Raw genomic sequence first — 26,911 nt, 5'->3', positions numbered from 1 at the left:
TCAAGTAAATAACAGGACTGTAATTTTTAACACAGTCAAGCACATCAATTATTCAAGTTAATAACAGCACAAAATATTATCACGAACAAGTGTATACTCGTAATGGAGAGCCATTTTGGGACGGAGAGTCAGCTGATAACACAGTGCAGCGGCAGGGGGCAACAACCGCCTCGTCTCGAGGACCCACAGTTGTTGTCCGTTGAGCCCAACAACGATGGACGTGTAGCAGTATAAATGTTTTTCAACGGAAAGATAATTAGTTAGCCCAAAGCCGTAAGACTAAAAGAGACGATTATTATTATTATTCTTCTCTCCTCCCCCCCCCCAAAACTGTCCTAGCCGTGACACAATTGATTTATGGACGAGAATACGAATATGTGCTAGCTCGTTCCTTTAAATCTCTCTCTTGAACTCTAAGACTACTGTTAAATTTTGGATTATTTCCCATTCATAACAGTAATTTTATTAATAAAATTTTCATTTCTTAAAAAACTTTTATTTACAGAAAACTTGCATCGATTTTGAATTATTTGGAATAGACTTATAGACTAAATTTTCTAAGGTCAACACACTCACACTCACACACACACACACATAGATACATACATACATATATATATATATATATAGTTGACTGGTTCCTCTACTATTTCTTCTTGCGACCCACACGACGTTGCCATTGCCATTTGCCATCTCCCATGGCCTAAATTTTAAGGAATTATTATAGAGTACACCTAGTAAAATAATAAATTTTAAAATATCCTTCGAATTATTGTATACGTCAATTCATTTTCATCTTTTAAACAAAAATGAAATAAGATGAAATCTACAATAATTTAAAAATTATCATTTTACAAAGAGACAATCTAAAATTTTTTCCAAAATTTAATGCCAAAAACTTAATGTATCAACTTCGGGATATTGCATCACAGAATTGATTGGGACAATTTTTTTTTTTTAAATTTCTTATTTTGTTGAACAAGTCAATTGGTTTACGTAAATATATAATCACGAGATTTCTGCGGACATATATAAACACCATTATCTCGTGTCCTGTGAAAAGTTAATCTGCATTGCCATTGATTCATTGCTGAGCCCAACTTTAAATTTGCATTTTACTGGAGTATTGAAAATTACAATAATGCTCAGATCAAATTATTTAGATCGATCAACACAGTGGATACAAATAATACTGTGGATTCATCTTATTATACTCCAATGAATTATAAATTATACAAAGAACTCTTTATATTTTCTTGTTCATCATGCGATCAAAACACCTGTAAATTAAGTACATATATAGAATTTACTTAATTACGACGACCGAGTTGCTTATTGTGGTCGAATTAAATTATTTTCAGCAGTCGCACTTGCAACATTCACCCGGAGGCGCAGGTGCACAACACACGCAATGCAGACAGTAGACTTTCGGTGGGAACGGCGGCAGCTTCTTTGCTCGCATCACTGCGCCGAGATCTGCATATGAATTGAACGTTAAGATATATAAATAAATCAAAACGGAGGACAAGCGATCGATTTTATTAAGGTAAGAAAATTTGAAGCATCAAAAGATTTTGGGAGAATACTCGTTTAGATGGGATTTTAATTAAAAAAAATAAATTAAAAGGCTCTTATATAGAAACACGTATTAAAATTACCATTAGCGGCGGATTTAGCAGCTGCTTCGCAAGGCAGCATTGGAGACGATACAATGGCAAAGATGAAGAGGGTAAGCAGCACGGATTTTGAACTGATCAATCGTGCCATGTCTTTCAAATTGAAAGCAAAAAGAGATGTACTATTAATTAATTAGTAGTGTTATATGCTGTGATTAATTATCATGGCAACATGTGTGACATATTTATAGTCACACCAAGTGATCACAATTCATAAAGTCTTAATTCGAAAGGGTTGATTTTGCTTGTGCTCCTTTTCAGATTGAGTGCATTTTGGTTACCTTGAAACTTCCCCAGCACCAGCCTAGGCAGCCCTAATTACGTACTCCTCAAGTCGAAGACTTTTACCATTTAATTTGAATATTGATTTCTAGGAGTTGATTCCACCACCTTTATAAAAACTTTGTACGTCGAATTTAAGGCTCGCTTTGCTTGACTGAATTAATTTATTCCGAAATAAATAAGAAAAGCAATAATAATCTGTCATAGGCAAGTTGGCAAATCGTTAATTTGTAATTACAATCTTAAACCTCCATATCTACCGGGAACATGCAATTTAATGTTCTGGATTACTTCGTTAATTATTATTTTGGAATGGCACGTTGGTCTTTTTCATGTTAATAGTATTGGGGCAGGGCCGAAGTGACTGCAAACGAAAGCCTGACGCCACTTATATTTGACCAGTCCCTAAACATTTTCCATGGACTCCCAGGACACCTCTGAGAAACAGGAGGTGACGAAGTATTGTGTATCCAGTAGGCTTGTATTGCGATTAATTAATCGTCATAATTAGGAGGGAAAATAATCATGAAAATCTGATTTATGATAATAAAATTTTGTAAAACAATAAAGGAGAGCACAACCATAACTCCAAAAAAAAAAATATTATTATTATTATCTTGTAATGATTGTATAAAATTTTAATCACTGATTTTATATTTTTCTCTTTTTAAAAAGAATTCTCAATATTCACTCAGAGATAAAATACTTCATCATTGTTTATTTCATTGTTTTATGTATTTATCATTGTTCTTAACATTTTCTTAACAGTACAGAGAGTTTTGATGGGATTTCACTAAGTTCAGGAAAAGAAAAAAGAAAAAAAGGAAAAACTTTGATTTAGAATAAATTTTAGTTCATATGGATAGTTAACCTTGACAAGTTAGTTCTTGGACATTTTCTCGGTGCCCCATGGCATCTTCTTTCCACGGACTCCGAGTCGCCTTGAAAAACAAAGTGTGGAAACCTTTGTAGTCCACAACATCTATCAGATTGTATTATGTATTGTTATGGGTGGTGTTGATGCCGAAATCCGGATAAGTTGATCAAATCTCAGATCCTGCATCAGCATTAAATTTGTTTGGTACGAAGCCACTGATTAGTTAGCACCATGAGCAGATTTTCTATGAGCAGATGTTCTGTGAGCAGACAACCCATGAGCAGATAATCCATGAGCAGACGATCCATGAGCAGATAACCTGTGAGCTTGTGAACACAACCAACAGTCAGGAGGTGTCGGAAGTTTTTCCGGCAAGAGCCCTTCGACGCTCAAGTCAGCGATTCGGGTCTTACTTGGAAAAACCCATACCACAATTCATGTGGCTTAATTATGATTGCTTTAAACAAAAAGTTTTTAAGTAAATTTAAAGGAGAAGAATTCAAAATAATCAATCTTAAAGAAATCATAGGCGAAAGAGAAATTTCTCTATGATAGACAGAGAAAAAGGTCCAATGGGTTCAGTTGCTTATAGAGAGAAAGAGAGAAAGAGAGAGCCCCAAGCCCCTCTCTTCCTAGGGTTTTTATAGGAAACTATAGCGGTTTTTATCCACTCCCCTAGAATTCTCAAGAAAACTACTAATTTTCAGCCCACTAAGGATATGGTCCCTAATATTTCGGAGAAATAATTTTGATTGAATCGTGCTTTCTGGTAACTTCTTGGTCGAGGTGACCAATAACATCCTGGTCGAGGTGATGTGCTCGAGGCCACCACATATTATTCTGGTCGAGGTGACCACATATTATTCTGGTCGTGGTGACCAATAATATCCTGGTCGAAGTGATCTGCTCGAGGTGACCACATATTATTCTGGTCGTGGTGACCAATAATGTAACACCCTAGGCGAATCCCACATCAGCAAAGCACGGGAGAAATGCTGGGTTTATAAGGGGTGATCCACACCTTAATTGGCAAGACGCGTTTTGGGGTGTATGGGCGCCCCAAGAACAAATCCGTGCGGGCCTTGTTAAGGCCCAAAGCGGACAATATCTTGCCAGGTCTGGGTTGGGTCATGACATTATGGTATCAGAGCGGCTCCGCGTGTCCTCTTGAGCGATGGTGGGGCAAACCTCAGCGAGGACGCTGAGTCCCCAAGGGGGGGTGTATGTAACACCCTAGGCGAATCCCACATCGGCAAAGCACGGGAGAGATGCTGGGTTTATAAGGGGTGATCCACACCTTAATTGGCAAGACGCGTTTTGAGGTGTATGGGCGCCCCAAAAACAAATCCGTGCGGGCCTTGTTAAGGTCCAAAGCGAACAATATCTTGCCAGGTCTGGGTTGGGTCATGACATTATGATATCAGAGCGGCTCCGTGTGTCCTCTTGAGCGATGGTGGGGCAAACCTCAGCGAGGACGCTGATTCCCCAAGGGGGGGTGTATGTAACACCCTAGGCGAATCCCACATCGGCAAAGCACGGGAGAGATGCTGGGTTTATAAGGGGTGATCCACACCTTAATTGGCAAGACGCGTTTTGGGGTGTATGGGCGCCCCAAGAACAAATCAGTGCGGGCCTTGTTAAGGGCCAAAGCGGACAATATCTTGCCAGGTCTGGGTTGGGTCATGACATTATGGTATCAGAGCGGCTCCGCGTGTCCTCTTGAGCGATGGTGGGGCAAACCTCAGCGAGGACGCTGAGTCCCCAAGGGGGGGTGTATGTAACACCCTAGGCGAATCCCACATCGGCAAAGCACGGGAGAGATGCTGGGTTTATAAAGGGTGATCCACACCTTAATTGGCAAGACGCATTTTGGGGTGTATGGGCGCCCCAAGAACAAATCCGTGCGGGCCTTGTTAAGACCCAAAGCGGACAATATCTTGCCAGGTCTGGGTTGGGTCATGACATTATGGTATCAGAGCGGCTCCGCGTGTCCTCTTGAGCGATGGTGGGGCAAACCTCAGCGAGAACGCTGAGTCCCCAAGGGGGGGTGTATGTAACACCCTAGGCAAATCCCACATCGGTAAAGCACGGGAGAGATGCTGGGTTTATAAGGGGTGATCCACACCTTAATTGGCAAGACACGTTTTGGGGTGTATGGGCGCCCCAAGAACAAATCCGTGCGGGCCTTGTTAAGACCCAAAGCGGACAATATCTTGCCAGGTCTGGGTTGGGTCATGACATTATGGTATCAGAGCGGCTCCGCGTGTCCTCTTGAGCGATGGTGGGGCAAACCTCAGCGAGGACGCTGAGTCCCCAAAGGGGGGTGTATGTAACACCCTAGGCGAATCCCACATCGGCAAAGCACGGGAGAGATGCTGGGTTTATAAGGGGTGATCCACACCTTAATTGGCAAGACGCGTTTTGGGGTGTATGGGCGCCCCAAGAACAAATCCGTGCAGGCCTTGTTAAGGCCCAAAGCGGACAATATCTTGCCAGGTCTGGGTTGGGTCATGACAAATAATATCCTGGTCGAGGTGACCAATAACATCATGGTCGAAGTGATCTGCTCGAGGTGACCACATATTATTCTGGTCGTGGTGACCAATAATATCCTGGTCGAGGTGATTTGCTCGAGATGACCAATAACATCCTGGTCGAGGTGATCTGCTCAACCATTTACTCACTTTTACTCTGGAGGAGAGCACGATAATGTATGAGCAAACACCTTTATCTTGGTCACCCTATTTCATTCCCTAAATACCAGTCCCCTAGTTTCTAGTGTTGAGAGTGAAACGAATCAAGACTGGAAATTTTGGTGGTTTGCTCGCATTCGCTTTGTCGAGCAGATCCTGGCACGCTTGGCTTCTGGTCTCGCCATAAAACAAGCTTTGAGACTTGGTGAGCCTTTGCATGCCTTAGGAATTTTTATAACACTTGAGGGTCTGCTCGCCTTCGCTTGGTCGAGCAGATCCTGGCACGCTTGGCTTCTGGTCTCGCCATAAAACAGGCTTTGAGACTTGGTGAGCCTTTGCATGCCTTAGAAATTTTTATAACACTTGAGGGTCTGCTCGCCTTCGCTTGGTCGAGCAGATCTTGGCACGCTTGGCTTCTGGTCTCGCCATAAAACAGGCTTTGAGGCTTGGTGAGCCTTTGCATGCCCTAGGAATTTTTATAACACTTGAGGGTTTGGTCGCCTTCGCTTGGTTGAGCAGATCCTGGCACGCTTGGCTTCTGGTCTCGCCATAAAACAGGCTTTGAGACTTGGTGAGCCTTTGCATGCCTTAGGAATTTTTATAACACTTGAGGGTCTACTCGCCTTAGCTTGGTTGAGCAGATCCTGGCACGCTTGGCTTCTGATCTCGTCATAAAACAGGCTTTGAGACTTGGTGAGCTTTTGCATGCCTTAGGAATTTTTATAACACTTAAGGGTCTGCTCGCCTTCGCTTGGTCGAGCAGATCCTGGCACGCTTGGTTTCTGGTCTCGCCATAAAACAGGCTTTGAGACTTTAGAGCATTTGCATGCCTTATTAGTAAACTTTGATTGGCTTCTCAACGCTAGCCTAGCTCTCCCTTCTTAAATTATTCTCATATTGAGTAACTTTCAAGAAATCAAGTTAACAAAGTTATACCGTCAGCCCTAATATGAGCACAATCAATTTAATGAATATAAGGTATCCTCATCTCACATAGCAGGATTTAGAGAAATAATTAAATTTTCATGAAAAAATTACTTGTAGATAAAAATTTAACTTCTGACCTGTTCTGATTTCTACAAACGTGTGCCTTCAATGTGCTCTCATTTAAGGTTTTTGCTTCCTTATTTAAGCAAGCTCATCCATTTATGCACTGTAGCATTTTGATTTGCTTCGACTAGATGAAAATTAATAGAGACAAAAAATTGGCTTCTCGTACCGGTCCCCACAGACGGCGCCAAATGTTGATGCCGAAATCCGGATAAGTTGATCAAATCTCAGATCCTGCATCAGCATTAAATTTGTTTGGTACGAAGCCACTGATTAGTTAGCACCATGAGCAGATTTTCTATGAGCAGATGTTCTGTGAGCAGACAACCCATGAGCAGATAATCCATGAGCAGACGATCCATGAGCAGATAACCTGTGAGCTTGTGAGCACAACCAACAGTCAGGAGGTGACGGAAGTTTTTCCGGCGAGAGCCCTCCGACGCTCAAGTCAACAATTCGGGTCTTACTTGGAAAAATCCATACCACAATTCATGTGGCTTAATTATGATTGCTTTAAACAAAAAGTTTTTAAGTAAATTTAAAGGAGAAGAATTCAAAATAATCAATCTTAAAGAAATCATAGGCGAAAGAGAAATTTCTCTGTGATAAACAGAGAAAAAGGTCTAATGGGTTCAGTTGCTTATAGAGAGAAAGAGAGAAAGAGATAGCCCCAAGCCCCCCTATTCCTAGGGTTTTTATAGGAAACTATAGCGGTTTTTATCCACTCCCCTAGAATTCTCAAGAAAACTACTAATTTTCAGCCCACTAAGAATATGGTCCCTAATATTTCGGAGAAAATGTTTTGACTGAATCGTGCTTTCTGGTAACTTCCTGGTCGAGGTGACCAATAACATCCTGGTCGAGGTGATGTGCTCGAGGTCACCACATATTATTCTGGTCGAGATGACCAATAACATCCTGGTCGTGGTGACCAATAATATCATGGTCGAGGTGATCTGCTCGAGATCACCACATATTATTCTGGTCGAGGTGACCAATAACATCCTGGTCGAGGTGATCTGCTCGAGATCACCACATATTATTCTGGTCGAGGTGACCAATAACATCCTGGTCGAGGTGATTTGCTCGAGGCCACCACATATTATTCTGGTCGAGGTGACCAATAACATCCTGGTCGAGGTGATCTGCTCGAGGTCACCACATATTATTCTGGTCGAGGTGACCAATAATATCCTGGTCGAGGTGATCTGCTCGACCATTTACTCACTGTCGATGCTGAAATCTGCTCGCCTCTTGACCGACCAGATTCTTTCACCAACGTTTGTGTTATCTACTGTTGCTCGTTCACTGGGATTGGAATCGTCCTCCTTTCTCTCAATAGACCTGCACTCACTAAAAATGGATCAGAGACGCCGGTGGTTTTGCCAGCGTAAACCCTCCGATGCCTAAGTTAGCACAAGGTGTTTACGGGAAAACAGTGTAATTTGGATTCCAGGAGTTTATTAAAAATTTGTAAGGAAATGACCTGGTTGCAATTTGGCAGCGTTTTCCCTCTCTCTTTTTTTTTATCCCCTTCTTCATCGATTTCTTTTTCTTTTATAGCCGCTGTCCCCACGTTTCCGTTTGCCATTCATCCCACCTTTTTCGGGTAGTGGCAGCCCCTCATGGGACTCTACTTGTTACATTGTGGGCAAACGTGGATCTCGCGTGTCCTTCAACGGTTCTGGGAAAAGCGCAACTACCGCGATTCTGTGGGATCGTGTTCCCGCTTCTCTGGGGATGATGCCGGCTCGGTATATACCTCTGGTCGGTATGTTTCCCTGGTTGTATTCATCTCTGGTCGGCTCATGTTAGCCCACGTGTTCTGCTCATATCACTTTGGCTGAGCGATTCGTGCTGGGGCGGAAATAGTAGCATGGCCGACCTGATGCTTTTATGTACTTAACACTCGCTTTTACTCTGGAGGAGAGCACGATAATGTATGAGCAAACATCTTTATCTTGGTCACCCTATTTCATTCCCTAAACAGGTGGGAGATATTTACACTTTTATATATTACTTTGAATATTTTATTATTTTGAATATTTTATTACTTTATCGACTCATCTTTAAAATTTATATTATTGAATCTTATTATTTACATTCTTTAAAATATAAAAAAAAAATCACTTAAATCTCTAACTCATCTTTATTACTCTACACACCCGTAAGAATAAGTAGTACAATCTTAAGTCTACATTGACAAATTATTATTTTAATAATATTTTTCTTAACTTATTACACCTCAATGTTGTTGTTTTTTCCTATATTGCTTCTCTCTCTCTCTCTCTCTCTCTTGCTATTCTTTTTGTACCACAAAAATTGATCCTAATTCTCATTAAAAAGGAAAAAAATTGAACCTAATTTTTTTTTTTAAATCATACATGGACTGCAAACAATCTCTAATTTAGACAAATGATTGTTTTATTGGACATGAAGAAGCAAGTTTTAGATTTTAAAATAAAGATTAATTATAAATAAATAGGTGTCCAAAATAATAATCTTGTGTTTAATTATACTAAATTATCAATAACTGTAGAGTATATTAAGCATATTTTTGTAATTAAATTTTTTTAAAAAATATAAGTGTTCAAAGTATATTTTTAGAGTGCAAATAGCCTCACCCACATTTATTATTTGGAATGAAAATAGGTTACTCATAACATTTAATTTGTCTGTAAACCTTGTTCTGCAAAATGATTGAGAAACCCTTAAATCTTGCAAATCTTTCATCTTCTCAATTAATAAATCTTTCATAATATTAAGTTGCCTAATTAATTAAATTCTAAAAATAGAAAAAGCAAAATACGTATAAATGGGAAGCCATAATCATCATAATGGATTCATAAATATGCCATGGGAATCGTACACCGATCCACATATTATTACAATAAATAGACTCACTTTATTCTCTTATCCGTATATAGGACTATATCAGATTACATATAATTGTAATAACAACAAATCTATGTGTTGTCGCCAATGACAACTCAAGGTTTGTTATATGGTACATTCTATATTTAGCATAGCTTGACCCTCGTATAAATTATGTATTAAAGCATCCTGATTGACGTTCAGCAGCCGCACTTGCAACATCGACCTGGTGGTGCAGGCTCGCAACACCTAACACAAAGTGGACACACGATTGTAGGTGCGAAAGGTGCTCTCTGCACTCCGCTAAGACCTGCAATAATTGATAAACATTAATGCCTGTCAAAATGAAGGATAATATATCGGCGTTTTAATTAATTTCTACTCAAAGTAATTAGAGAAATTTTATAGATTTTTACAGAAAGCGTTTTCTTTAAAAGTACTCTTATGAAATATATGTAAAAAGATGTCATATATTTCTGTATGAGATTAATTACCATTAGCAGCTGTTAAACGAGCTGCTTCTTTGCATGGCAACGTTGGAGACAATACTATGACGAAGATGAAAAGAGTTAGCAGCATGCATCTTGGATTGTTGCCTGCCATATCTTAGTTATTATAAGCTCAGTTTTTAGCCCAAAAAAAATTGACTGTTATATGCTTCAATTAATATCGCTACTGAGACATATTTATAGTCATAAGATGTGATCACATGGTCTAACTATTAGACGAATTAAACTTCCAACTTGGAACCTCAATACTTTTGAGGTCTCTTAGATTTTTTCCCCACAATTTCATATATATCTTTTCATACTGTTGAAGTTTTGAATTGACGCCAAGTCTACCACGTCAAATCCTTGCGAGTTGATTCCACACACCTACTATCGAACTTTCATAAATATCTTCCTAAAAACATTAAATTACTTGATGGTGGCATAGGATTTCGAGTTTGGAAATTAATAAAAAATTGACGTTGATGATGACTAGAAACAAACAGTTGTGACTTTTGTGGCAGAGTCGTGAGTCGACCATTTCCTACACATTTTATAGGAGCCAACATTTTCCGTTCCATGGACTCCAAATTGCTTTTGAGGAATAGAAAGTCGAAAGAAATATCGAACTCCATATTTTCTTCGCATCATAATTAAACACCATGACCATTCATATTTCAGGGATCACCACTCATTATGTGATCACTAATTAAGTGAAGAGTGGTGCTATTGGCAGGGGCGGAGACAGCATGTTGATTGACTGGGGGCTTACCCAACGACGATAAAAAAATTTAAAGAGTAATAAATATATAAATTTGAAAGATTTATCATACTTCAATATATGTTTATAATTGTCCTTTACGAGTTTTCATACATTGATAACGTTGCATTACAACTTCATTATCAATATTATTAAATAAGTCTTTTTCTATGTAAACAATTAAACTATCATTCATCCATTGCTCTCCCATTCGGTTTCATAACCGATTCTTCAAAATGTTCATGGCTGAAAATGCTCTCTCTACACTCGCAGTGGCAACAGGTAAAGTCAATGCCAATGTTATTAACAAGTAAACTAATGGGTATACATTATGTCTCTTAGTCTCGACCATCCGCTTTGCAAGATCACCAATATCCTTTAATTGTGAAAACTCACCACTAGTGCCCATATCCAAAATATATGTATCAAGTTGAATCTCAAGTGCCATGATATCAATTGTAGAGAACTCATTTGGATGCTTCTGCTTGTTGAAGCATCATCATTTTTTTCTAAAAATTGTGGCTCCTTTCTTTTGTAAAACCTTTCCATACCTATTTCAAAATATAAATAAAGATTATGAATATTGAGTAGTTTACTTAGGCTAGTAGCACTTTTAGCATATTCTCCTATTATATAATTATATTAATGCTATAAATTAATTAACAAACATTACAAGACAATAAAGCTAAACAAGCAAATGCTTAATTGCAATTGTTATTTTCTTAATTAATAATATGTGTTCTTTTTTATGAAATCTACACTCAATCACATAATTCACATTATATTTTTCAAATACACCAATAGCCCGATGATACACTAACTAATGGGGAAGAAAAACAACTACATCAATTCAACAAATAATTATATATGATTTATAAATAATAAAATAAAAAGCAAATAAAATATTAATTTGTACCTTAATTTTATTGAATGAAGAAACGAGGGGTTGTTTGAAATTTGGAGGAGAAATCACTTTCCACTTTGCTTTTGGAGATGCCGAAACAAGAAGATGATTTAGGGGTTTCAGATTTGCGTATTGGTGCAGGCAGAGGAATTGGAGAAAGGTAAAGAATAATAAAATATTATTAATGGGTTTGTGGGTTATTTAAAAATTTGATTAATATTAATATTTGTGGGCTTAATTTTAGTTTGTAAAGCTCATATCTTTTTATTTGTTTTAAAAACTTAAAGTATGTAATTATGTTTATGTGTTAGGGGTTTGAATATAAATTAGTGGGGGCTTAGGAAAAAATTTATTAGAAATTTTTGATAAATTAAATTAGTTAATAAAGGATTTTTTTTTTCAGTGGGGACTTAAGTCCCCACTGGTCCCAAGCTGGATCCGCCACTGGCTATTGGCACACCCCTAATGTTCTCTTAAAACCTCTCTACTAAATAAACACCATTAAAAATTTGAAAACATTGTACTATTGCTATTAACACTCACATAATTTCTAAAACTAGCCCTAGATCGTAAACCCCATTCACGAGTCTCGTCATCTCTTTCTCAACGTCTCTTCTTTTTTATTTTTTTATTTTTTGTGTATTCAGTCAAATTATATGTGAAGTTGCGAACAACTCATATGTGAAATTATATATAAAACTCTTGATAATTTGTATCCCTCTCTCACGGTTTACACCTCTCGAACAATATTTCTTAGAATATTTTGTTTTTATGTGAATCAACTGACTGGGTTTAACAAAAAATTAGTACTTTTTTTTTCTTACTGTAATTTACGTATAATTCAATGTCCCATAAAATTTTTTTTCTCAATATTCACATTGAACATAATTAAGAAGGAGAATTTATTTCAATATTTAAACTTGCTCTCTCAATTGTCATTTGAGAACTGTGATTGATTTGGTGTTGGTTTGAATATGTAAACAGGAAAGGGGAGTGCTAAGGATTCTTTGGTAATGAGATTCACAAGACTTATGATAAATCATATACAATATTGATTTGTCATCCTCATAAATGCTGGAAACCACATAATCGACTCTTTTGTATGCCTAAAGCTCTTGGGACTAAAAAATTGCACCAAGTGTTGCAAATATTTTTTTCTCTTAAATTCTTAGAAGATTCTTTATCTTTTTTGCCAGCTTTCTTTCGTTGTTAAAAAAAAAAATTAGTTAATTTAAAGAGTTATGAAATCATTTCTGCATTCAATTAAACTCTTCTATTATTTGTCTATTCTCGTAATTTTAATTTAGAAAATAATTGTAATTATCCAAGTGGAATTTTAAGAGATAAGTAAAGGAGTGCCAATAGCCTCACTCTTAAGTGAAATGATTTATTCATTTTAATAATTTTTTTTGTGTTGTTTAAAGTTAACTAAAAAAAGCTTGATCGTAAACTATTCCGATTTTTTCAATTTTTGGTCATTGTTTTTTTTTAAAAAAAAAAATCTATTACATCTCTAACTCTACCACCATAATTTTGAAGTCCAAACATTTATTGACGCAAAACTTGTTCTTATTTAAAAAAAAAAACTCGCATAGGACTGCAACGAGTTTATAATAGTAAAAGAACTCAAAAGCGGTGTTTTTTTTTTTTTTTACCCTTTTTGTTACAATTTTATAACATTAATGATGAAATAAATAATTTTTTAAGTTGTAAAAGTAAAAAAAAAAAAAAAAAAAAAAAACTAAAGAGATCTTTATTACATCATTAATGTTCGATCAATTGTTTCCCCCACCGAGTTCGTAGTCTGTCGAGAAGACTGTCAATGACCGGAATTCTCCGAACCGGCACCGTGTTGCTGCTTCTCCACTGAAAGGTGCGTTTCACTGCAACAAAGCGAAATCCAGCCCAGTGTTGTGGTTGGGCCCAACGTGACAAATGTAAAACGCAAATTTGCGTTAACAATTGGGCCTGTGTAGATCCAGGCCCAATTGCGTTTAGTTGTAACGAAAGTGGCGAGGCATTGATTGCCAGAAACCCAGGATTGTTATAGCATTTGAAATGTAAGATGATTCTAGCTCCTATTAATTCACATCATTAATTTGTTTTTACTGTTAATTATCAGTTCATGGGTGCCACATAAAAACTCGTAATTAAGTCAGCTAGCTTACACACAAAGCTACTCGGAGTCTCGGATAGTTGTGATATATACTTGTCTGCACCAAACAGACTTGATATGTATTTACTCGAAGACAAGAGACATGGATTGAATTCACATGACGATGAATCCATATTGCAATACAATAAGGTAGAAACTCACTGTTTCTCTTATTTATTCATATCAGCCAGCTATATATATAGATATAGGTCTCAGAAACACTTGGAACGGTATGCGTATTACATCAACATATGGAGACCCAACTGTGAACTGTGTTTTCATTAGCAGCGGCAGGGGCAGCATTTGCCTGGTGGTGCTGGCGCGCAACACACACATTGTGGACAGAACCTTATTGGTGGTGAAGGCCGTATTGGTGCTCGAGGAGGCATCTTATACAGAGGAGGGCCTGATCAATAAATGACAAATAATTTTATTTGAAAACAGCTTCTAAAGAACATCCCAAGAAAAAAGATAAAAGTCAGAAATATATGAGTATACAATTACCAGGAGGTTGAGCAGCTTCGAAAGGTAGTATTGAGGAAAATACCATGGCAAAAATGAAGAGTTTCAGCAGCACAGAGCTTGAAATTTTGCCTGCCATTTCTTTTAGGCCGTGAGAAAAACTGTCAACTGCTTTTGCTTAGATTGTCAATGCAAAGGAGACATATTTATGCTTGTAAGAACTGATCACAGTGTGAATAAAAAAGGTTCAATTCCCACCAATAAAAATAATTGAAGCCCAAATTGTCTTAATTTGTTGAAATTTTCAAGTAGCCACCTCAGCATAATTGGACTTTTACCATGCAATTTTAATGTTATTTGAATTTATTGCCATGCCACTCGCTTTCCACTTGTTTGATTACTTGTATAATGTGTGTGTGTGTGTGTGTGTGTGTCTTCCGGGAAATGCTTTGGCATAAACAATTTTACTTGATACGACAGCGAAAATGAAAGTTTGATTAGGTTTCATAGTTGACAAATTCCTGTGTCCTTGCACACTGTTTCAGAAAAACGATGCCATCGTCAATATTTTATCCCCACTGGTGTCAGTTTGTAATTATTTTAGGGCAAGTTTTGTTTTATACTATTTGTGCTATTGGATTTTGTAACTATCTTCGGATCGGCCTTTACCTTACACAAAGATCTTTTTAGTCTCAAAAATGGTCACATAAACTTTTTTCAAAAATAATTACAATAATCCTAAGGTTTATATGCAAAAGAGACTGTTAGACTACCTTAAAGTTATGTTTGGTATTGAGATGTTATAATTTTTAAATTTCAGTTGCTGTGAAAAAAATTATAGTTATTAAATAAAAGTTAATAATATATTATTATACATAACTTTTAAATAATAATTGTGACAAAAATAGTAAAAATATTATAAGTTTTTCATCATAAAAATAATTGACCAAATCAATTTAACTTTTAAGTTTTAATAGTTAGTGTTTATTAAACACTTTAATGTTGTATATTAAAAATTATAGTTGTCCAATCTCAATACCAAATAAAACCAAAATTAAGGCAGTCTACGGACATTTAAGCAAAGATTGAGGATCTTGGTGCTTTTTTTTTTTTGTTTTCAAAGTCAAATGTCTGGTCAATGTGCTGAGAAATGGGTTGGACCTAATCAAACCTAAATAAGCTGGAACTTTTACCCAGGCCGCAGAGAATGAGCACAAACTACATTTTGTAACTCATATAGAATGGAAAATGCTTATTGCCCCGAAACTAACCCCCGACTGAACACCACCCAAATATAATTTATTTTATTTTATTATTTATTTTTTTTTTTTTTGCCTTTATTGGGGTTAATGGGAATTTACTTTCGGAGAATATATCACTTTTCATATACGGTTGTAAGAAGTTCCACGCAGAGGCGGATCTAAATTCGAGAGTGTGGGGGCAATTGATCCCACTCAAATATAAATTTCCTTTAATTTTCCACCAATTTTATAAATAAAATTTGATATTAGGACCAATTTTATAATTTATTATTTTTATTATAATGTTGTCCCCCCTATGAATTAATTTGCTAGATCCACCCTTGGTCCCTGAACAAGATTTGTAGCGGAATAATGCCTCCAAAAAAACTAATAGGAAAATGATGTTTGTCTCGAGTCAAACCCCGAAAAGATTCAAAACGTCGTCGTTCTAATTTTTTTTTGTTTGCAAGTGGTATTGGACGACGACGTTTCGGCTTGAATTTTTTTGTTCTTTATTCTGATTTCAACGAAGTCGTTTTGGTTTTGGTTTGCAACCTTCTTCTTCCTCTTTCTTTAATCCATCTGAACCCTTGCTTCTTCCTTTTCTTCATTCTCTTAACGGCACTGTTTCAGCTTGAATTTTTTTTTTGTTTGTTCTGATTAGCTGTGAATGAAGTGGTTTTGGTTAGGATACGTCATGAAGATTGCAGCTGGGTTGTGTTTCTGATTTAAACTTTTTCTTCGTTCTTTGTTCTGATTTCTAATTTACATGGAAGATTGCAGTTGGGTTGTGGTTGGGTTGCGGTTGTCTGGTCGAAATCGTTTTGGTTAGGATACATTAGGAAGATTGCAGTTGGCTTGTGTTTCTGATTTAATTTTTTTCTTTGTTCTTTGTTCTGATTTGCTGTGAACCGTTTCTGATTTACATGGAAGATTGCAGTTGGGTTGTGGTTGGGTTGCGGTTGTTTAGTCAAAAGGGGTTGTCCGGTGAAACGAGGAGAATGCAAATGTCAATGTCGATGAAGGAAAGGGCAATGAGTTCTGTCATCTGTGGATACTTTCTGTGGCAATGAGTTTTGCCATGAAAAAAGAACAAAGAAAAAGTTATGTCATCAACTATGTGGATGCTTTAATGGAGTTGATGCAAGGTTTGAGAAAATGGCCAAGTCTCTTTGTAGGTTTTGGACCACCATTGGGTGAAATCATGAGCTCCTCTCTCACTTCAAACCCATTGTCTTCTTCTAATTCCTCCATTGCTGAAACCTCACAAATAAAACATTGTGTGTTTAGGCTTTCAAGAAGAGGGAATGTCAAACCTTTGGCTTCCCTGAGAAAAAGAGAATTAGATGGTTGATTTTCTTTCCTTTCTAAGGGGGGGAAAAAAGTCTGCAGCAGAAGGAGAGTGATATTTTGGTGACAGAGTCACAGATAACCCTAAACGTCGTTGTTTCATAGCGAATAAAAACAAAAATAATTAGAGTAGAAACAACGTCATTTCGATTCTTTTTGGGGTTTGACCCAGGGCAAACATCAAACATCAGTACTCAAACTAATATATCCTGTATATATTATCAGGAAACAGGTGAGCAAGTAAACTTTGCTCAAAGTAAGATAACGAGTCACCAAAAAAAAATTAATTTCGATAAAGGATGGTTTATTGACCAAAATACATGCACACACACATATATAAGACTTTCATTTAGATTGATTAAATTAAATATGGTTATTTTTTTAATTCGAGGTTTGAATAGCTGAAGGCGCAAGCCAACAAGCGAGGCAAAGGTCTAGATAAAAAAGTGGAGTAATGTTGCGTGGTCTGACATTTACGATTCTAGATAAGGGACGTCGTTTGTCTATTGAATTGTAGAATGAAATAAAAATTAATTTCAAGAGATGTTACTCTTGCCATTAACTACAAAGTTTTTGACTGTTTGGCTCATTTGTGGAGGAAAAAATGGGAAGTGCAAGCAGATTAGCTATTTAACAAAGCAACTATGATGACCTCTCAAAAACAAATTCATTATCATACTCATTAGCTAACTTCTCTGTCTACTGGCCACACCAGTACCCATATTGAGCCATCGTCAGTTTCAGAAAACTCTCTAGTCTCACCATTTTAGCTTCACCGGGAAATACTGCGACAAGAGCTTTATTGGCACTCACCTTTTCACTGAGGGAGAGACAGTAACGGTTGACCTTTTCCACATCTATCCGGACTTTGCTCTTGCTGTAAAGGTCATATTTGCTGGCCAAACAAGAACGAGGAGTCAACTAATTGGAATTAAATTTATGTATAGCAAGAACGTTAAGCATATCCACATCGTGTACTTGGACTTGCCAAAAGAACTTAAAGGGCTTACCAGAATATTTGAAGCCACTTCAGATTTTCTACATCCTCCTCGTTCATTAAGTGTTTGTATGTTCTGATTAGTGCAGCGCTGCAACATGAAAATTACTTCCATTAGCGCGACGTTTATCTAAACAGCAAACACATTCATAAGTACTACTTGTCAAAAAAGTGCTTTCTACTTACCGCAGAATGAGTGGTATCTAATGATGAAATGATTTATTTTCTTCGCATCATAATTAGACGCCACGACCGTTCATATTTCAGAGATTGCTACTCATTATGTGATCACTAATTAAGTGAAATGATTTATTCGTTTTAATAATTTTTTTTTGTGTTGTTTAAAGTTAACTAAAAAAAACTTGATCGTAAACTATTCCATTTTTTCAGTTTTTGTTTATTGATTTTTTTTTTAATTATCTATTACATCTCTAAGTTTACTATCATAATTTTAAAGTCCAAACATTTATATACGCAAAGTTTGTTCTTATTTTTTAAAAACTCTCGCATAGGACTGCAACAAGTTTATAATAGTAAAAGAACCCAAAAGCGGTGTTTTTTTTTTTTACAATTTTATAACATTAATGATGTAATAAATAATTTTTTTAAGTCGTAAAAGTTAAAAAAAAAAAAAAAAACTAAAGAGATCTTTATTACATCATTAATGTTCGATCAATTGCGCCCGATGTGAAAAAGAAAAAACCCAAGTTCGTGTTAACTTTCGGCCTGTCTGGATACAAGCCCAATTGCGTCTAGTTGTAACGAAAGTGGCGAGGCATTGATCGCCAGAAACCCAAGATTGTTTTAGCATTTGGAATGTATGATGATTCTAGCTCCTATTAATTCACATCATTAATTTGTTTTTACTGTTAATTGTCAGTTCAAGGGTGCCACATAAAAACTCGTAATTAAGTCATCTAGTTTACACACAAAGCTACTCGGAGTCTCGGATAGTTGTGATATATACTTGTCTGTACCAAACAGACTTGATATTTATTTATTCGAAGACAAGAGACATGGATTGAATTCACATGACGATGAATCCATATTGCATTACAATAAGGTAGAAGCTCACTGTTTCTCTCATTTATTCATATCAGCCAGCTATATATATGTAGATATAGGTCTCAGAAACACTTGGAACGGTATGCATATTACATCAACATATAGAGACCCAACTGCGAACTGCGTTTTCATTAGCAGCGGCAGGGGCAGCATTTGCCTGGTGGTGCTGGCGCGCAACACACGCATTGTGGACAGAACCTTATTGGTGTTGAAGGCCGTATTGGTGCTCGAGGAGGCACCTTAAACTGATGATCAATAAATGACAATCATTTTATTTGAAAACAGCTTCTAAAGAACATCCCAAGAAAAGATAAAAGAGTCAGAAATATACCAGTAGATGGACCAGCTTCGAGAGGTAATATTGATGAAAATACCATGGCAAAGATGAAGAGGGTCAGCAGCACAGAGCTTGAAATTTTGCTTGCCATTTCTTTTAGGCTGTGAGAAGAACTATAACTGCTTTTGCTCAGATTGTCAATGCAAAGGAGACGTATTTATGCTTGTGAGAACTAATCACAGGGTGTGAATCAAATTATATCTTAATTAGTTGGAACTTTCAAGTAGCCACCTCAGCATAATTGGACTTTTACCATGCAATTTTAATGTTACTTGAATCTTTGAATTTATTGCCATGCCACTCTCTACCGACTTGTTTGATTACTTGTATAATGTACAAATTTATATATATATATATATTTCGGGAAATGCTTTGGCATAAACAATTTTGCTTGATATGACAGCAAAAAGGACAGTTTGATGATTGATGAGGTTTTATAGTTGACAAATTCTAGTGTACTTGCACACTGTTTCAGATGAAAACGATGCCGTCATCAATGTTTTATCCCAATAGTGTCAATTTGTTATTATTTTAATTCAAGTTTTGTTTTGTACTATTTGTGCTATTGTATTTTGTAACCATCCTCGGATCCGCCTTTATTTTACATATAGATCTTTTTTAGTCCCAAATGGTCACATTTTTTTTTTCAAAAATAATCACAGTAATCCTAAGATTTGTATGGAAAAGAGATTGTTTAACTATTTTAAAGTCTTATTTAATATTGAGGTACTACAATTTTTAAGTTGCAGTTGCTATAAAAAAAATTATAATTATGAAATAAAATCTAATAATGTATTGTATACATAATTTTTAAATAACAATTTAAAAAAATATTGTAAATTTTTCATTATAAAAGTAGTTGATCAAATTAATTTAATTTTTAAATTATAACAGATAATATTTATCAAAATTTTGATAACGTACTTTAAAAATTATAGCTGCACAATTTTAATATCAAACAAAGCCTAAATTAAGGATGTCTACGTACATTTAAGCAAAGATTGAGGATCTTGGTTGCTTTTTCTGCAAAATTAAATGTCTGTTCAATGTGATGTGAAATGGGTTGGGCCTAATCAAACCTAAATAAGCTGGAACTTTTACACAGGCTCCAAAGAGTGAGCCCAAAATTCTTTTTCTATTTCATATAGAATGGAAAATGCTTATTGCCCCGAAATTAACTCCGACTGAACACGACCCAAATGTAATTTATTTTATTTATTTCTTTTTTTTTTTTGCCTTTTATCGGGGTTAATCGGAATTTACTTTCGGAGAATAGATCACTGCTCATATATAGTAGTAAGGAGCTCCACGCAGAGGCGGATTTAAATTCAAGAGCGTGGGGGCAGTTGATCCCACTCAAATATAAATTTCCTTTTAATTTTCCACCAATTTTTGGAAAAATTATTTTTGAGTGGAGGTAATTTTATAAATAAAATTTGATATTAAAACCAATTTTATGAATTTTTATTTTTATTATAATGTTGTCCCCTATGAATTAATTTGCCGGATTCGCCCTTGGTCCCCGAACAGCATTTGGAGCGGAATAATGCCTCCAAATAAACTAATATATCCTGTATATATTATCAGGAAGTAGGTGAGCAAGTAAACTTTGATCAAGTAAGATAATGAGCCAGCACAAATTTTTTTAATTTAGTTAAAGGATGGTTTATTGACCATGTGTGTGTGTGTGTCTATATATATAGGGAGCTGCTACCTTACGTTAAACGTAAGGTACAGTCCCCTCACACATCTGGATCTCATTGGCATTCGTTTCTCAGCTGTGTGAGGGGGTTGTACCTTACGTTAAACGTAAGGTAGGCCAACCCATATATATATATGTGTGTGTGTGTGTGTGTGTGTAGGATAGCGATCCAATCTGGGAGTCCCATATTGGATCATTGTCTGGGAATCCACCAGGGGCCGTTGGATTTCAATCCAACGGCCGTTGGTGTCTTCTTTTTTTTTTTTTTTTGGCTGCACATTGAAATTCAAAGGCCACTAGGTTTTGTCCCGGAAACTGTTCCAATCCAGGAGTCTGGGATTGGAACAGTTCCCTATATATATATATGTGGTCAATATGTATGTATACACACACATATAAGACTTTCATTTAGATTGATTAAAATTAATAACGGTTATTCTTTTTATTTGAGGTTTGAATAGCTGAAGGCGCAAGCCAACATGTGCGGCAAAGGTCTAACCAAAAAGTGGACCAATGTCATGTAGACTGACATTTACAATTCTAAATAAGGTATGTCGTTTGTCTATTGAATTGTAGAACGAAATAAAAATTAATTTTAACAGATATTTCTGAAAAGTCTAGACTTGGCATTAGCGATAAAGAACTTGCAAGAGACTGCCAAATAGAACTCTTTTATTAGAAACAAACAGATACCAAATGCATCTCACACAAACCATAAAATGCAACATTATTATTTTTTCGTACAAGAACTTCAAACTAGATAGATTAGCTATTTAACAAAGCAACTATGATGACCTCTCAAAAACTAATTCATCATCATATTCATTAGCTAACTTCTCTGTCTGCTGACCACACCAGTACCCATATTGAGCCATCGCCAGTTTCAGAAAACTCTTGAGTCTCACCATTTTAGCTTCGCCGGGAAATACTGCAACAAGAGAGTTGTCTTGAGTTAAGAACACATAAATATTTGTAGATGCAAGTGAGCTAATCAAATAAAAATTTATTGGCACTCACCTTTTCAATGAGGGAGAGATAGTAAGGCTTGACCTTTTCCACGTCTATCCGGACTTTGCTCTTGCTGTAAAGGTCATATTTGCTGGCCAAACAAGAACGAGGAGTTAACTAATTGGAATTAATTTAAAAATAGCAAGAACGTTAAGCATATCCACACCGTGTACTTGGACTTGCTAAAAGAACTTAAAGGGCTTACCTGAATATTTGAAGCCACTTCAGATTTTCTACATCCTCCTCGTTCATTAAGTTTTTGTATGCTTCTGATTTGTGCAGCGCTGCAACATGAAAATTACTTCCATTAGCGAAACTTTTATCTAAACAACAAACAAATTCACAAGTACTACTTGTCAAAATAAAAAAAAGTGTTTTCTACTTACCATGGAATGAGTGGTATCTAATGATGAAAAGAGCTGCTGAAGGCAGAGTTGTTTTGTTCTCATTGGCCACCTAATTTGACGTTCTAGAGTTAATTGCGATCAATCTAGATTCAACAAAATCGAAAAGTATGATTTGATAAAGGCTTGTAAATTTTTTACCAAGTACATGTAGTCATCGTGCCCCCACGACATCATTACATTGTCCAATCCGCATCCTTCTGAGTAAACTCCATATTCAGTGTTGAAAGCAGGGTTGGAGTAGTCTGGATTTTCTTTAAAATACTGCACCAACAGAGCAATAAGAGTCAAAATTTGCTCATGGCAAAAACTTATTAATATATCTCTTATGTTTTTAAAATTTGAACAAAAAGGACCTTGTGGTGAACGATGGATTCATCGAAAGCACAGCCAACCGGGAAAGTGTCACCTGTGAAGACAAATGTGATCAGTCGTTTGAATGGTAATAACAAGAGTATTTTTCTCTAAATATCATTTTTTTTGGGGGGGGATGCAACTCACCAACTACCGCCCATTGAGGAAGCCCTCCAAAGCTAGGAAGATTTAGCACCTTGCCAAGATCTACAACCCATGAAACAACCAAGTTAACCAACGATCAGAAACTGAAGAGTTATCTTTATACATTTTAGCCTATGCTACTGTAGACATATTTGTTTAAGTGTTGCTCGGGCTTGATTTTAAAGCACAACAAGCTTAAATGCCCACTTTTACTCGACCGCTAATGTTTATCAATCATCCATCTATTTACACAGATTGAAAGAAAAAAAGCACCTCAATCTAAATCATACCCTACTTGCACTTTCTTGGTAACAGTTGCACAATCTAACAATGCAAGCATGAAGCATGATCGTGCCATAATTTAAGAGAAAAATGTTAGGGAAAAAAAGTACCATGGATAAGGCCAGTCAAGTGAAGCCAATCTTCATCAGGATAGTCCTTTCTGATAGCTTCGGCAGTCTGCAGCAGGTGCTCAATTTGAGGTTCATCCAGGTCTGGATCGCTCTCATCCACCACATCATTCAGAAGTTCACAGCATTCCCAAATGCTCATTTCCACTCTGTTTAATTTGCCATACTCCTCCCTCATCTTCTTCACCTGCAGTTCAAATGAAAATTACTTGCTAAAATTAGACAATGTTCGGATTAATTTTTTGGTTTAATGTACTATGCGACTGAGAAATGGACTGCTTACAAAGTCATATGTCTGATTAATGTGATTGATTCTGTAGAAATTCTCCACTCCTTCTTGCCTTTCACCTTCAGCATCATAATCCCTGTTCATGGAACACACATGAATGTTAGATCAATCATAACTACAAAATTCAGCATAGATTAAAATTTAGAAAAATTAGAGGTCGATCATGAAAAGGGAACGGCAGAGACAAGATTTTGGTTCGATGGGACCTATAATTAAAAAATATTAAATTACGGAGGCTGTGTTATAATAATTATGAATATGAGGGGTAAAACATAAAATTTACATAAAAAATAAAAATTAGTCCAATTAAAATTTTTTTAGTACTAAAATTTACAAGCTACGCCAATTTTTTGTTATAATTCATCCTAGAATTATGTCATGATTAACATTTCTGCACAATTATTATTTTTAAATATTTGGAGGCATCAACTTAATTTCACTTAATTAAAAAGTCACGAATCGATTAACAGTTCTCTGTCAAGACATCTGATGTTTAGATTGATAGATATTTTTCTCTTTGAAATGATGGATGACTAATGTAAAATTATCGATTATAACATGACTACTGGTAAAAGTGTGACAAAATGTTAGCAATTGCTGAGGAAAATAAATAAATAAAAGTCCGTATTTGGAAGACAATAATTTATCCACCCAACAAAAAATTTAATTAGAAAACTTCTTGCTGAACTATGACTTGACAGCATAATATATATGCCGTATATATCATGGAGTAGGACAAAACCCGTGGGCCATGAACATCAAGTCCGAAACGATCCAATTGAAATTCCAACATGTGTTTGGCATCAAATTGAAAGTTAATTAAGGGGTACATAGAAAGCTTGTCCAGGTCAAGGGATATGGAGCTTTAACCATGATAAACTTTTTTCCAGATTCAATATCGCTTCATTTTGCTCTTTACATTAATTGTATTTACATTTAGTCTAGCCAGGTGGAAATAATACAGGAACAAGTCTAAATTATATTATGTAATTGAGCAAATTTTGGATATTAAACAGCAGGATTAATCATATAGCAAAGAGCTACCTAAAGGTGTGGCCAAATGAGTTGGTCTGTGGCACCAGAAATCCACCGTCTAACGACAGTTCTTTCTCATCAATAGGGACCTTCTTTTCCTGTACCTCAACTCCTGATTTAAACCCAAAAAAAAAAAAATACAGTAATAATAAATAAATAAATCACTTAATGTTAACTATCGGGGGAAAAAAAATATCTTTTCTTGATACAGTTTTTGTAAGCGAATGAGTTGGTGAGAAAATTGAAAATATTAAACAAAAAAACAGCCCATAAAGTGTATAAATGGAATTAAATTAAAACAACAAGTTATAGAAAAAAAAAAATATAACCCAGAAACCCTAGTTTGGTTTATAAGGAAAGATTAATTAGACAACAGAGTCAAAAAAAAAAATAAAAAAAATAATAGTGCATAAAAGTTAGAACTAAATCAATGCAACTTTTTTTTTTTTTTTTGAAATTCATTCAAGATTTGTGAGAAAAGCAAACTGGGAAACCACGATGAAACTTCAAAATCTGAGTACAATTGATCAAACATTAATGAAAAAGGGAACAAAAAAAACTTGGTGAGTAATTATGAGCAATTATTGAAGAAAAAATAAGCTAAGTAATTGAATAAAATTAATAAATTATTACCAAAGTGAGGCTGATCAATGAGGATAGTCATCCTGAATCAAAGTACCAAAAGCTCACAGTCTCAAAGAAAGAGAAGCAAAAACCAAAATGCAAGAAATTTAGTGAAATAGAATTTGTGTGGGGTTGCATTTTTGGTTTGGAAAACGCAGGGTATTTATAAGTGGCCGGAGAGTCCTTCTCTGAGAATTCTTTGGTCCCAAGTCCTTCCATGAAAATCTACAAACTTTCTTTGTTGTATTTTACCATATCCACAATTATAAAATCTTTTAACTAATATTTATGATTTATATTCATTCACTCTTTGATTGATACTTCCATATTTATCTTTACTTGTATTATTTTATCACACAAAATATAATAAAAACCAAGGATATTTAAGGAAGACGAATGCCATGCCAGTCGCAACTACACGACTCTGAAAAAAAAAAGCTACTTTTAGAAATTTTATTTTCAATTATGATAGTGTCACAAAAATTGTACGGATTGAGTTGACAATAAAGCGTAAAATATATGAAAAGGGCAAAATAACAGTCTAAATATTGACATAATAATAATAAAAGTAACTATAAAACTACATGGATTTATAATGTTAATTAAAAAAAGTAATAATTTTTTACTTAATACTATAATGCCATATGTTATGCGGCCATCGAATCAGATTCTTCGATTTAAATATCACGAAGATATTAGCATAATAAAAAAAAATCATAGGTCCACATGATAATTTTGTTAACTTCTTTTTCTTTTCAACTAATCATTTCATCAATCACTTGGGCTAAGCCCAGGTAGCTAGAGACACTCCTTCACAAATGTGAGGGAGGGGGTTCGAAACTTCGCGGGAGGGGGTTCGAAATTTCGCGGACGCATTGTAGGGGTTTAATTTAAAAAGTTCTTCCTTAGAGCCCAGAGCTTGAGTGAAGACAGTATTTCTCCCACGGTGGGAGTTTGACGTCCCTCGAATATTTGAGAGGCTTAAAAATCTGAGCGGTGCCATATCAGCATTAATGTTAACAGGACTCAGTATATATATATGATTGTACATATCAGTTATACTCTCATGTAATATGAGTTGTAATTTGAGCAATAGTCTCATGACATAAAAAAAAAACTAATCATTTCATCTCCTAGCTTACAATTATTTGTATCTGTAATATTATTATTATATTATTTTCTTCTGAGTCATATTCATGTGGTTTTTATAATTTTTTTTTATATAATGGAACTTGAACCCAAATGCTAGAAGGTGGTTCGAGTTTCTTTTATTATCTAGTATTTGAAAGTAAAGTTGACTTAATTTAAGCTTGAATATTTGAATAGTGCTATCACAAAATTGATCCAAAAGATTCAACTGATTTTTTTTTTTTTCCCATAGACAGGGTGAAAAAACTTATAGCTTTGACTCTTGGATTGACGGGGCTTTTCATTCATTTTATTTTTTTACAATTGTGATTCGGCATCACAAAATTGATCCAAAAGAATCAATTGATTTTTTCTTTTTGTAAATATCTATAAATTTATACTGTTATATTTATTTTTAAGAAACAAAACTAAATTCGCTCTCTACGCTGACTTTGTATTTACAAAACGTGCAAATTATACTTCGACTTGAGGTTGCGCCTATATACCATTTGATATTTAATTCGTAAAATCTTTAAAGTGGAAATAAAAGGTCCCAATTTAAAGAGGAAATTAAGTCGTCATTAATCTACCACTAAAAGAAA

General features: G+C 35.6%; 1 protein-coding gene and 4 long non-coding RNA genes across 6 annotated transcripts; all 5 read right to left on the bottom strand.

The window, feature by feature from the left end:
* Positions 1-1,051: 1,051 nt before the first annotated feature.
* Positions 1,052-1,931, bottom strand: LOC112499223 (uncharacterized). Its single transcript, XR_003066715.2, has 2 exons — positions 1,659-1,931; positions 1,052-1,476 (listed from the first exon to the last, which is right to left on the bottom strand). It is a non-coding gene; the product is annotated as an uncharacterized LOC112499223 (long non-coding RNA).
* A 7,473-nt stretch (positions 1,932-9,404) lies between these two features.
* On the bottom strand, positions 9,405-10,245 carry LOC112499261 (uncharacterized). Its single transcript, XR_003066824.2, has 2 exons — positions 9,947-10,245; positions 9,405-9,762 (listed from the first exon to the last, which is right to left on the bottom strand). It is a non-coding gene; the product is annotated as an uncharacterized LOC112499261 (long non-coding RNA).
* Positions 10,246-13,905: 3,660 nt separating this feature from the next.
* LOC127898729 (uncharacterized) lies at positions 13,906-14,467 on the bottom strand. Its single transcript, XR_008050578.1, has 2 exons — positions 14,264-14,467; positions 13,906-14,165 (listed from the first exon to the last, which is right to left on the bottom strand). It is a non-coding gene; the product is annotated as an uncharacterized LOC127898729 (long non-coding RNA).
* Positions 14,468-17,526: 3,059 nt separating this feature from the next.
* On the bottom strand, positions 17,527-25,348 carry LOC102618274 (inositol oxygenase 1). Of its 2 annotated transcripts, none has more exons than XM_052431649.1 (11): positions 25,191-25,348; positions 24,567-24,669; positions 23,517-23,598; positions 23,216-23,420; positions 22,827-22,886; positions 22,682-22,734; positions 22,467-22,589; positions 22,308-22,377; positions 22,127-22,205; positions 21,931-22,012; positions 17,527-17,597 (listed from the first exon to the last, which is right to left on the bottom strand). In XM_052431649.1, exons 1-11 carry the CDS (start codon positions 25,219-25,221, stop codon positions 17,571-17,573), a joined length of 915 nt encoding a protein of 304 aa, XP_052287609.1. In that variant the 5' UTR covers positions 25,222-25,348; the 3' UTR covers positions 17,527-17,570. The 2 variants fall into 2 exon arrangements, with proteins under 2 accessions (XP_052287609.1, XP_006465721.2); XM_006465658.4 differs by lacking the exon at positions 17,527-17,597 and adding an exon at positions 21,566-21,841.
* Positions 18,869-19,353, bottom strand: LOC127898960 (uncharacterized). Its single transcript, XR_008050728.1, has 2 exons — positions 19,206-19,353; positions 18,869-19,119 (listed from the first exon to the last, which is right to left on the bottom strand). It is a non-coding gene; the product is annotated as an uncharacterized LOC127898960 (long non-coding RNA).
* Positions 25,349-26,911: the final 1,563 nt, after the last annotated feature.

The sequence above is a fragment of the Citrus sinensis genome, chromosome 7 (genome assembly GCF_022201045.2).
Source record: "Citrus sinensis cultivar Valencia sweet orange chromosome 7, DVS_A1.0, whole genome shotgun sequence".
NCBI lineage: Eukaryota > Viridiplantae > Streptophyta > Magnoliopsida > Sapindales > Rutaceae > Citrus > Citrus sinensis.
This window is presented reverse-complemented; position numbering and strand designations above follow the sequence as displayed.

Excerpts from the sequence above, each read along its gene's own strand:
- LOC102618274 (XM_052431649.1), bottom strand. The coding sequence starts at position 25,221 with ATGACTATCCTCATTGATCAGCCTCACTTTG. Across the intron at positions 24,670-25,190 it reads CATTGATCAGCCTCACTTTG|GAGTTGAGGTACAGGAAAAG; the intron begins GTAATAATTTAT and ends GGTTTAAATCAG. Across the intron at positions 17,598-21,930 it reads ATCTCTCCCTCATTGAAAAG|TATTTCCCGGTGAAGCTAAA; the intron begins GTGAGTGCCAAT and ends CTCTTGTCGCAG.